This window comes from Anneissia japonica, unplaced genomic scaffold, assembly GCF_011630105.1.
Source record: "Anneissia japonica isolate Jap-2015-1 unplaced genomic scaffold, ASM1163010v1 scaffold2207_len539183_cov196, whole genome shotgun sequence".
NCBI lineage: Eukaryota > Metazoa > Echinodermata > Crinoidea > Comatulida > Comatulidae > Anneissia > Anneissia japonica.
In genome coordinates, this window is record NW_022699997.1 from 339,931 (window position 1) to 352,958 (window position 13,028).

Consider the following 13,028-nt stretch of genomic DNA (forward strand, 5'->3'; position numbering starts at 1 on the left):
GATGCAGCTCTAAGTAAGTGCTATGTGTTTGTGAATTTAATGAAGCCAAGCTGAAAACATGTGAAAACTACAATATTTGCTTGCTAAATGTTTATTCCAAAAATATTAAGGAAACCATATGAATAATTTAAAGGACTAAACTGTCTTACGTATATTTATCCTAATATCTTACAAGATTTACATCAAATATGTATAAAAATAAACTTTTTGGCATAAAAATATCCATTACCAATTTTCATATACTGTATAAATATAACTTGAAAACTTGAAAAATTAAATTGTTTTTTCATTAGACAATATGTTACTCTACTATACCGCATTCGTAGTGCTATAACAGATATTTTAATTTTATTGTTTGGCCTTGTATTGTAGTTTACATTTACATATCAGATACAGAACATAATGCAATATGCGCAGGCATAACTAGATACTAATTACGCTACTTTCGTTCCAGTTTTTAGCTTTTTGAAGTATTTTATTAATTTCCCTAGTTTTTATTGGGAAATTTTGATTTTTACTTTCTCAATTATCTGCAGAAATATTACGTTAGAGATGTTTCGGCAAACCGATAAAAAAATGTTTTAGTTAATTATTAAGTTACAAACATAAACTATATAATTTCTGATTGGTCTTCCATCTATGTATAATTACCCTTGAATAAATTTCAAATTATTTTATTATAAGGCCCTTTTGTAATTAAATTTTTGCTGGTCAGTTATTGTGCATAAATAGGTTTAATTGTTTTAAAACGAACCACGATTGAGCACAAATATTTGGTTTAATTACAAAGTCTGTAAGTGCAATATTTTCAAAAATTGAAGTTACATTTATAATAATAAGTTACAGTACATTATGTGATCTCTTATGTAGGACCTGCCTACCGCCCTCAGTATTGTGTTTACTGTATATTATTATTACAGTATAAAACATGATGAAACATAAATATACTATTTAACTTACTAGTAGGCCTATATATAGCTCTAAATGGTTGTGGAGGGTTGGAGAGGAGAGGTAGGCTTATATGACTGATGACTAATTAAATAAGATGGGCCTATCTAAGTAATACTATATAAACTGTTGAACCCAGTAGCTTATAAATACTATTTACCATAAAAAATTACTGATATGTTATTTTTAAAATTATTATTAGACAATTCATTCCTTTGAAAAGTTTCCTATAGTACTGTTTTTTTTTTAAAAACTGTACTATTAAATATACCCGTACCTTGCTAATTATTGATTCACACTACTTAAAAATACAATGATTCAAATATCTCCAGCCATTAGATAATAACAAAATTTGACATTTATGCTCAAGGAAGAATCATCATTTTTACGCATGGAATTCTTTATCATGAATTGCCTATTACAAAAACATACACAAGAAAATATGAATAGTTTGTTGGATTTTTAAAAATATTTGTGAATATAATTATTCTTTCAATGTGCAATGGATCTGCTAAGCCCCACCCCTTGGATATTGTTGCTAAGGTCCACAAAATGACAGTTTTAAACATATGCAAACACATGCATTTGTGGGACAACATGTGCTTGTGAGTATTCCTGACTTGTTATGATAAGTCAGTATTTTAAGTTTGTTCGACACTCTAGAAATTCCATTACAATAGTGGTATATATCATGTATTAATGCCCGTTCTTTGTTATGTAATTAGCATAGTTGATTTACCTTTTATTCATTGAAATTATACACAGTGGCGTATCTAGAAATCTTCAAATGGGCTGATGGGGGCGCAAAGGTGAAGGGGGGGAGGGGCTCGATGATCAGTTGAGGGGTCCTAACTTGCAAAATAAGGTGATTTTTGTAACTACTGTACTTTGCAAGTTTTGGGAGCGACTGGGGGGATGCAAATAATATTTGGAGGATGCAAGTAATATTTGGAGGGGCATGCAAACCCCCCCCCCCCAGATACGCCACTGATTATACATGGGAGTTATACATTTTACATAAATAATAAACTTTCAAAAAACGAAAATATTTGAAATTAAATTACTATCTAGGTGTAATGATTGAATGATCATTATTATTATTAGATGATAAAGATTATCTTCTAAGGGACCATACACAATAGGATGTTAACGACACTGGTGATGTAAATGATGCCAGATAATAAAAATTGTAATATAGAAACACTAATGATAATTAGAGTTAAAGAAGGTAAAAAAGCATGGTCGCTCCAGTAGCACAGTGATGACATATCTGGTAACAGTAAGTTGCATACAAATTTTATCCGAAATGAAAACTGGAATGACAAAAGAAGTTTAAATTAAGCACAACACGATAAATTTATAACAGAATACCAATCAACTACTCATCTATTATTTATTCAACAACTGTTCATATGAAAAATTAAATTTCTTAGAATCACAAATTAAATAGCATGTCTAAGGGACCATACACAATAGGATGTTAACGACGCTGGTGATGTTAATAATGCCAGATAATAAAAATTGTAATATAGAAACACTAATGATAATTAGAGTTAAAGGTAAAAAAACATTGGTAAATTGATTAACTGTTAGAAATTTTCTGACGTACCTTTCTTAAACATGCAGCGATCTCATAATTGTGGTGAGTATCGTGGATCCTGTGGTAATGATACGAAAATAAATTAATATGAAGTGTTTGAGATTGCATGGTTTAGATGATGATGGTGATAATGTTATTGTTGTTGTTGATAATAAAATGCTAATGATAATAACAACAGGAAAAAAAACAACGATAATAATAAAAACAGCAGTATTTATAAAGCATTTTTGAAGAAATCAAAGTGCTGTATACAACACACGTACTGAATATTCAGTACATTTCCACGTCAGGTAGGACAAAATTACACCTATACTTGATTCCCTCGACGCAAATCCAGTTATTGTCTATTCCATCACGACAATAACAGTTACTATCAACACTGCAGTACCCGCTGCTTACTTGGACTCAAATTCAACCCTGGCCATCAGGCGCAAGCTCGGTGGTCTAGAGGTATGATGCCAGGCTAATGATCTTGAGATTGTGGGTTTGAGTCCCACCCGAGAACAACATTACGATTTTTTTCGCAATTGTTTTCACACGTACTGAGTATTCAGTACATTTCCACGTCAGGTAGGGCAAAATTACACCTATAAATAATAATTATTATTAGTGATTATTTATACTACAACATAATAATAATAAAAAACAATATTGATACAAATATTTCACCAAAAACAACCACAATATAACAGTAGGCTTTCTTTTTATATCTACATTTTGCTTACTTAGGCGTACAAGCTCATACATGCTATTTTCTCAATTAACTAAAAGTGTTTGTACTACAATCCAATTGTCTGTGGTTCAACTCCATTCAAAGTTAAGCCTCATAATGGGACATACCCTATAATTTGCAAGTCACTTTGGAAAATAAACTTACTGAAAGTTCATCACCAGACACAATAAATGGTCGGGAAAAGTGTCTCTCTGGACTCCCATGTTGGTAGAATCTAGAGCCACGATTATCATAAATGTTCTCGTCGAAATCTTGGTTGAATCTTGGAGAAGGCTCAGGATGGAAATTTTCGTTGTAATAGTTATCGTACAGCCTATCTTTTCTTGGTTGATTATATCGGTCTCGGACGTGGAACTCTTCATCATACATATAATGATTATTATACCGACTTCCTCCAAGGAAACAACAGCAGCAGGCAGCAGTTGCTATAAGAATTATCAGGAGAATCAAGGCACTTGCTGAGCAAATAGCAACGATTTCCCAAGTTTCTAGTCCAGATTTCTCTTCACACGTTGTACCCTTCCAACCATCTGTACAGCTGTTGATTAGACAAATATTTTCATATTATTTTAAGAAATTCTTGTACAATAATTTTATTTTGTCATCAAGCTAATAATTAAGCCATGTTCATAATTCTGATGTAAATTTACCTGCACTCGCTTTCAAATGTCACTGAACTGGTTGTACAAGTTCCTCCATTTTTGCAATAATCATCAGGACATACCTCTGCAAGAAACACGACATAAAGAATAAAGTGTAGTTATTTCTGTCTGAATAATGTTTCTTTTTAAAAATTTCTTTCAAGCCTACTCATCAAACTACATGAATCAATTTACATAATGTAGGCCTCTCTCAGGGTTGTGGTAAATATCTACCTGAAAAGGATTGTATGGACGATAAGTCTAAAACGAGGCTAGAGTTAGCGATGAATCCACTGCCGTTGACATTTTGTAAGAACATGGTGTCTAACATTGGCCCATCAGCTGATGAATCAATTTCAAAGAGCACGGCATATTCAACTATGATACTTCCCGATTCAAGTGAAGCAATTTGAACACCTAAAAATCCATTAATTCCATCAAAGAGCGGTCCCAACTGTAAAATACAATTTATGAAAGTCAGAACAATTTACAACAACGCTACGACTTCTAGCTACTATGATTTAATGTACACCTTTATAGCAGTGTCAAACATTGGTCCAAGTTGCGTTCTCGAACAAGCAACAATTAAAAATATATGGTACACACAACCACTACTAACTTTTACTACTAGGCATAGTGGTACAGACTCTAGTAGGCTCGATACATAGAATCCACAATGACACTCACCGCTTCTATTATCTTGTTCGTAAGGTACATATACAAGGCTGAAGATAGATCATTTAGATCGTCTTCGAAAGTTGCTAGATCCCCATCATATTCCAACAATGTAAACGCACCATTAAAAATCAGTTGTCCTGAAAAAATATTAAAACATTGAAAAAAAAAATGTATCTTTGCTTATGTTGGAAAAAAAACCCCAACAATTCAATTACAACATCACATATCTAATATCACATATACTGTATAAACTGTATTACTAACGCGTCTGATTTGCAAGTGTTATTTCCTCATTAGATTTTTTAAACGCTAAATGGTCACACTGACATGTACATCACCGGAAGGAAGAAGGAAACGGGAAAGATCTAATACGACATATAGACGAATGGTAGAAAATAAGAGAACCAAGGCGGGATGGATATTGTGGGAACAGCAGGAGCAGCAGCCAACGGCGATATGGGGCTAGATGGAGGCATTCTGTGAAGGCCTTATGCGGCACATGACGCGAAGCAGATAGAATGTCTTATTATATAAATATAGTAAATATAAAGTCATTCAAATTTTACATTCTATCCTACTTTATTAGCTTAACAAGTACCGGTAGGAAGGAATTTCTGCTTTCCAGACAATCATTTTATCTTTTTTGTTTAAATTATACAGTTGTAAACACAAGTCCCTGAATTTTATCGTATGTATCATCTTACTTGTGCATGTGTCAGATGATCCAACTTTCGAAAAACCATATTCACAATCACAGTTGTATCCACCAGCAAAGTTTGTGCATATTGCACCACCTGAGCAAATGCTACTATCACTACATTCGTTGATATCTATACGAGTAAATATGGAATAAATTAGTCAAACAATAGACCACGAATAATAAGACAAAACACACATTATATACTTTGAATATATACATTCATTATTGCTATCTTGCAACAAGTTCATATAATGATAATATATATATATATATATATATATACTGTCTCTTATACACATCTAGATGTGTATAAGAGACAGGATTTAATAAGAGAAGATTTATTTAACACCAAAAAACAGCAAAACTGCTGAATTATATGGTAGAAAATGACAAATGAATACACCAAATATATAAATTCAAAAATGTAAACGATAACATAAATATATACATACAGAACACAATTAAAATTCATAATTAAAATATCTTTTAATATCATCATTATTTTTCATTATTCACTACGATTTGAAATCCACCTGAAGACTAAGTGGGTTAAGCAATTTTTTCCATAAAGCAGATCTGCATAACTTTGCACTTATACGGATTCAGTTTGAGGTGACTATCCTTAGCATATGTTACGACCTAACCATGTCATGGACATCAATCTCAGTCTGCTGGGTGAATTTGCAGGACTGAGATCGTTTTTCTGAAGCATTGTTGATAACTGTCTTAATAATGAGGCCAAACTTGATGCCCTGAGGAACACTGCATGAGAGTGTCCTGTTTTGACATGCAGAGTGATATTGCACCCGCTGATGACTAGCTTTAAGGAAGTTAATGATCCACGTTGCAATAACTCGCTTCTGACACCTAACTCATAGAATCGCTGGATTGCTAAAGAATGGTCGATGTTCTCAAATGCTTTGGAGAAGTCTGTTAGAACAAGTTTTTGAACATTTTTCCCTGGTAAACGTTTGAACAACAGAATATTAACAATCTTATTTCATGATTTCCATAAAAGCGCTACAATGTCGCAACAGTTTTTCGTACAGTCCCTGACACAACCTGGAAGGCTTCTCGATTTGACCGACCAATCAGAGTAGCCAAAACTCAGCGATTGTGTGTATGAATTTTATGAAGACCAGGCTTCAAATCATACCTGTTTGACAGTTGTTTCCTTGATAACCTGACGCACAAGTGCAAGTGTAGGATGAAAGTAAACGGGTACATGTACCACTATTTTGGCAAGGTGAGGAACTACAATCACCCAGACCTAAGAAAAATAACGGTAAATTATCATGAAGAAATATTTATTGATTCACAATAAAAACATCTACTATTCTTGCAAAGAAAACGTTTTATGCTTTCTACCAAATATCTCAGTACTGCATGTATTATTACATAGCTATGAAGCCTACACTATGCGAAGACGAATGCATTCAGTTTTTCCTGAAAGAACGACTTACAGGCAAATGAAAACGGAAGCTTACCTATCAAGAATGTTTCTGCTGAGATTGTGTTCATAGTACTGAAAGTCATGCTGTCGTCTAGAGCGTTGTAAAATGCATTTTCAATATCTGACGCAGTTACTCCGGAGGTAACATAGACAGTAAAATCTGTCTTTGTGCCATCTTGAGTATCGAACATTACACTGTCAAGACCTACAAAGCTGCTTGCAATATCACTTCCCCTGAATAGATCGTCAAGCTAAGGGAAAACAATTAAATTTACATTTACTTATTTATGCTTTGTAAACCAATCAGAAATTTAAGTGTTTTACCATGAAAGAGCCTGGTGCCTAAGTTCAGGTGTTATCTGATGCCTCTAGCTGTGCTGCCATATTAATTTATATTTTACATTAAGTAAAATCTGTGTAATACGTTGGCCTAAATTTATAGGCATTGGTTATTTTGCATAATTTAGGTAGATTTTTAGCTTTTACAGTAGGACCTGGTTTCAAGTTATATTGTTTTGTAACCATACTTACATCTTGTTGAAGAGCAGCAAGATCAACATTAGGAAATTCACTAGAAGAAGTACCACCTATGGAGACGAAAACCGCTTCACCATCGAAAGAAGCAGGATCTGAAACATTCCATTAATAAGGTATTTGCCAATTTATGATCATGAATATCTACCATCATAAAATAAACAAAATAGTACTTAATACAATCATTTTGCTCAAATATCATCTACATCATCATCATCATCTACATCATCATCATCTACATAATCATCTACATCATCATCATCATCACCTATAGATACTTATGGCCAGCACCATTATAATATCAACCACTATTATCAATACTAGAGAACAAAATTATAGCTGTGTCAGAAATGCTAACTTTATTGTCCTCCAGTGTTAGATAACTGAAATGCAAAAAAATAGCAATAGGCCTATAACATACCAGAAGCGACTTCAATATTAACAGTGAAAGTGCAAGTCGCATCATTTCCAGATGGGTCCGATGCTGTGTATTCAACAGACAGCATACCGGGACCTCTGCGTACTCCAGATTCAACATTGGATGTCAATGTTAAGTCGCCACTGTTATCAGTGAACATTGGATCGCTCCATATGATGAGCGCAACCGAGTTAGAATCTAGTACGTAAAAGTTTTGATTTTCCGGACATGAGACGCTAACAGGGTCCTCGTTGTCTGAAAAGACAAAATATTTCTTAAGACAATACAATACAAATTACAAACTAGCAAATACCCTCTAAAATATAAAATAAACAATGTTTTATTTTTGTTGAATCATGGCAGTGAGTTTGTTTTAGTAATTATTAGGTCCTGTATCTATAGAGCCACAATATTGGCGCTGGTTCGAGCGACACAGTCGCCTATGGCTCTGGTGGTTGAACAAGTCTTCTCGGATAAGTAAAATGTATGTCTAGTGTTCAAAATTGGCTCTTGTGCGCCTTAAAGGAACCCAGTTCATCTTTCGAGGTGAGTAGATTATCCGAATGTACTGGTCACTCGACTTCCAAACTTCATCCAAGAGTCACATTCTGTTTGCACATTTAACATACAAACAAAGACCTACTAAGAATAAAAGGATGTCTCTATCTTAATCAAGGAAAATGGTATTAGCGGACTGTGATACCCAACATTTATTGACAACTTAACTCATAAACAAATTAGACTTGAAGATGTCACCTGTAATTGTCACTGTAAAATTGCATACTGCCGTATTTACACCATCCGATGCACTGACTATCATTGCCGATTCTCCCAGAGGAAATGATCCCGACGTCAGATCTGGCGTAATTGTAACATCTGTGGCTAGATCATCAGTTGCCATAAGGGCATCCCACGACGCTACCCCCATGTTTTCACCTGGTGTATTCACGCCTGTTACACCTCCTGATGGACAATTGGTGAAAACGGGTGGCTCAACATCTTCCACAACTTTTAAAGGAAAGAAAAATAAATTAAAATGATTAAAATATTCCATAACCAAAGATAACTTATACATCCACACTTAGACCTACCCTTTAGCTGAGAGTTTGGCCGAATGAGTCGGTTGCTGTGTGTTACAGATGTGCACCCGATTTTAAGACCCCGGCTAATATTAAGGCAGAAGATGTAATATCAAAATCACCAGCTTTGTTTACATAGTCTACTAATGTATTTGATTATAGTATGATATCTAATCGATTTTTATTGAGACTGTAAAAGGTATAATATATATAAAAATATAATAATCGTTATCATATCATTACAATTTATACTAGATCAAATACGATAACACTAAATTTTTTAGCATCAGGTTGATCCACAAATAATAATGGAAAATGTACACTATGCAATTTAAATTCAGACGAGAATATTAACCATTTCGTCTTAGTTTGCACTAAACATATACGCACTGACAACATTTCTAAATTGCAAGTAGAATTACAAGACAACAGAGAATTATATAATAAATAATTCTATTGATGCAAACGATGACTTAAAAATACATTATATTTTAGGCTATCCATTGTTGTTACTTAGCAGGAAATATGAAATATCTACCAACAATTTTTGCAAACTATACCGAAAGTTACTATACGGGTTCATCTCATCACTTTCATTTTAATAGTTATACTTTCTGCATCACCGTTTTGATGTTATTTTTATGTTCAATTTTATATTGTTTAATTATAGGAAAGGAATAATAATAATTATTATTATTATTATTATTATTATTATCATATCAGTAATAAATATTCATTATTTATAGTTTCTTAATCACATATTTTCAATTGGTCAACAGTAAATCTAAAGTTACTAATGTTCATACCAGTCACTACAACATCAAATGAATAAGTAGCCTGGTTGTTGCTACCGTCCGTAGCTGTATAAATAAGTGACGTTGTTCCAACGTTGAAGGTACCACCATTAGTTCCACCTGTAAGTGTAATGGTAGGGTCTTCTCCCGAGTTATCTGTCACCACTGGTTCCGTCCAACTTACAGTCGTTGATGTCTGTCCATATACACTGGCAGTGACTGGACTTACTGGAGCAGAGTCAAATACTGGATCCTCGTTATCTAAAACAAATACATAACTATAAATTAGATGCATATTATTTAAATAAATTTATCTGATTGTTTGTTTGTAGTAGTAGGTTTGTAGTAGTAGGTTTTAAGGTTATTTGTAATCAACCAATAAAGGTGACAAAGTACTTACAGGACGTTTTGAGACCTGTCAGGTCTCATTCTCAACTGGCGTTTCACTAGCCAGTTTTCATTAGCCAGTTGAGAATGAGACCTGACAGGTCCCGAAACGTTCTTTAAGTACGTCTTCACCTTTATTGATTGATTAAAAATAACCTTAAAACCTTGATGCATATCTATATGTATATCTTGATGTATATGTAAATCGTAGTAAATTAGAGATAAAACCTAAACTTGCGGTAATGTTATACAAAGTCTTCTGCATAAATAAAATTCAAACATTAAAGTAAAGAGGATCTGCTGGTTTAAAAAAGGTGCCAAAATTGGGATTTGAAAGATGTGTAATTGTTCATCTGGGGCACAGAAAAGTGGTCTTTATTGGAAAGAGACTATGGTTCATTACCTGTAACGGTAACAGAGAATGAGCACTGAGCTGTGTTTCCACTACCATCAGTCGCAGTGTATGTTACTTGTGTTGTGGTTCCAACAGTGAATGATGCACCTGGTAACAAGTTTGATGAAATTGATACAGTTCCTGAATCATCGGTTGGTGTCGGCACGGTCCAAGAAACTGAATAAGTGTCTGTCCCATCGTTGACGAACTCGGTAATATCGGAAGGACAAGTTATCTCCGGGTCAACCATATCGATAATTCCTGTAAGAATAGTATAATTATATTAGTTGAAACAAATTGACATATATATGACCATGATGATGATAATGATTATAAAAACTATAACAAATAACAATAATTGTAACAGTAACATTATTATAAATAGTGAATATGATGACTTTATTGTCCATCATAACATACTGGACATTCATGATTCACTTGGCGTACAAAATATAAAAACATGTGAGACCGGAGAGCATGAATACATAAAGGTAGTAAAATGGATGAAATTTGTCTGACAAGATGGTACTTAGATTTAATAGGAACACTAACAACAGTGTCAGTAAAAACAGCAATTTTAACAACGACAATAATAATAATAATAGTAATAATAATAATAATAATAATAATAATAATAATAATAATAATGAAATAATGATAATGATAATAATAATAACAACACTATGCCTGTTTGTAAAACAGAACATAGGGCTTTTCGTTATTGTCATAATGTGACGTAATGCTAAAAACACAAAAATTAAAAAAATATATTTAAAAAGTATAAAGTAAAACATAAAAGAAAAACTAAAATATATTAAAAATTATAAGTAAAAAAAATTACCATAAAAATCACCTCAACGTTAGTGAGACTCGAACAATGAGCAGTGGTAATAGCGATGTTGACGTTGGAAGGGACCTGACCTTGCGGGGGTCAATGCATTTTTAGTTTGTCTACCTTGTGTAATGTTATAGGTAGAGGGTGTAAATTGTTCATGCATTTCATGGTAAATTTGTGTCTAACGCTTTAGGAAATGCAAATTTTGTTAACTAACAAAAACGTGTAATTACCCACTAATTAATATTCAAAATATTTGAAATGGAGTCATATTTTGGTATGCACATCTTTCATATATATAGTCTTTGATTGGAAAACGTTTGAAGAAGATCTGAGCACAGAAACTGACCAAAGTGTCGGCCAGAAAAAAAAAAAAAAAACCCTGTATCAATGTAGACTTCTGGGAGAAGAAAGACAAAAGTAGATAAATAATCTTGGCTCATAGACACATGCATAGGACTTGAATTCAGGACCTCTTTTGGTTAGAAGTACAGCGCTGTATGCCTACAGCTGCACCAGATCCCCCCACAACATATGACGTAATGTTGCAAAAATTTTGCTTGTTCTGTTTTTGTATTTGATTTTATCGATATGTTTGAATATCAATAAAGGAACCTATAAGTTATCTACACAACCTACCTATAACTGTTACCATAAAGCTACATATTGCCGTATTTCCAGAGGAATCTCTTGCTATGTACTGGACAGTTGTTGTTCCAATATTAAATTCAGTTCCTGGTTCTATTGTTGCCGTCAACGTTGGATTGACATTGGAATTATCAATAGCAGTTGGCGGCGTCCATGTAACTGTTGCAGAGGAACTTCCAATATCGGTGTCTACACTTTGGTCTACTGGACAATTTTGTATTTCTGGATCAATTTCATCGGGATAGGCTGTCAACATACATACAGATTTAACTTTTAAGTAGTGTTACACTATGATTTCTAAAATGAGCAATCATCATCGTAATAATCATGATAATCATCTTTATTATTACGTTTGTTCTTCGTCCTCTATGTTTTCCGAGGGTTTGCTTAACATTGTCCTAATGTACCAGTTGAATAAATATTAAAATATTGAATTTAACTGAATTGAATTCTGTTAAATGTTTGGGGATTGTTTTATGACCATACCTTCTACTGTGACAGTGAAACGACAAGTAGATTCTAGTCCAGTTGAAGGTGAAGTAAATACACACAGAACTGCTGTACTTGACCCAATAGAGAGTGTGTCGCCTGATTGAACGTTGCACGAAGGCGTCAATGACGTTCCGTCGTCATCGGCTGTAGGTGTATCCCATGTTGGCTGAGCAGTTGTTTCACCTTCTTCTGCAATCACAGTGATGCTTTCAGGACAGGTTCCAATCACAGGTGCACCAACCCCTATTATGATTGAAAACATTGACTTTAATTTATATTTGACAAAAAAAAACAAACCATAATACAAATTTGAACTATAATCCAATAAATATATAAAATTTGTCTACATAAGAGCTAGCTTTATGATTTGCTTTATACAAAATACAACTTGCAGTTGATAGATCGATAAAGTATGTAAGATATGCCCTTTTTTGTAAGAGAGGTATTGCTTACCTTCTATGTTTACATTAAATGTACAGAATTCCTCATTATCGTACTGATCATACGCTGTGTATCTCACATTGGTTGTTCCCGTTGGGAAAGCAGATCCAGGACTATATTCGGACATAATTGTGACCAGTACTGTGTTATCCTCTGCCGTAGGAGGTGACCAGTAAGCTATGTTGGAGTCTGTTTCAGTAAAATCAGCTGGACAATTCATGAAAACTGGTGATTCCTCATCTGAATTCATAAA

At 33.6% G+C, this 13,028-nt stretch overlaps 1 protein-coding gene across 1 annotated transcript in view; it reads right to left on the reverse strand.

The window, feature by feature from the left end:
- Positions 1–18: 18 nt before the first annotated feature.
- LOC117103263 overlaps positions 19–13,028 on the reverse strand; it is a gene marked incomplete at its 5' end in the record, with an annotated part of 60,555 nt that continues 47,545 nt past the window's right edge. Inside the window, 17 exons of the mRNA XM_033243832.1 lie at positions 19–2,261; positions 2,558–2,606; positions 3,426–3,819; positions 3,932–4,007; positions 4,157–4,376; positions 4,610–4,737; positions 5,305–5,430; positions 6,457–6,570; positions 6,788–7,004; positions 7,285–7,382; positions 7,709–7,960; positions 8,462–8,713; positions 9,591–9,856; positions 10,356–10,620; positions 11,834–12,088; positions 12,329–12,577; positions 12,788–13,015. Coding sequence (XP_033099723.1) covers positions 2,580–2,606; positions 3,426–3,819; positions 3,932–4,007; positions 4,157–4,376; positions 4,610–4,737; positions 5,305–5,430; positions 6,457–6,570; positions 6,788–7,004; positions 7,285–7,382; positions 7,709–7,960; positions 8,462–8,713; positions 9,591–9,856; positions 10,356–10,620; positions 11,834–12,088; positions 12,329–12,577; positions 12,788–13,015 — 3,167 coding nt within the window. The remainder of the gene's footprint in view (positions 2,262–2,557; positions 2,607–3,425; positions 3,820–3,931; positions 4,008–4,156; positions 4,377–4,609; positions 4,738–5,304; positions 5,431–6,456; positions 6,571–6,787; positions 7,005–7,284; positions 7,383–7,708; positions 7,961–8,461; positions 8,714–9,590; positions 9,857–10,355; positions 10,621–11,833; positions 12,089–12,328; positions 12,578–12,787; positions 13,016–13,028) is intronic.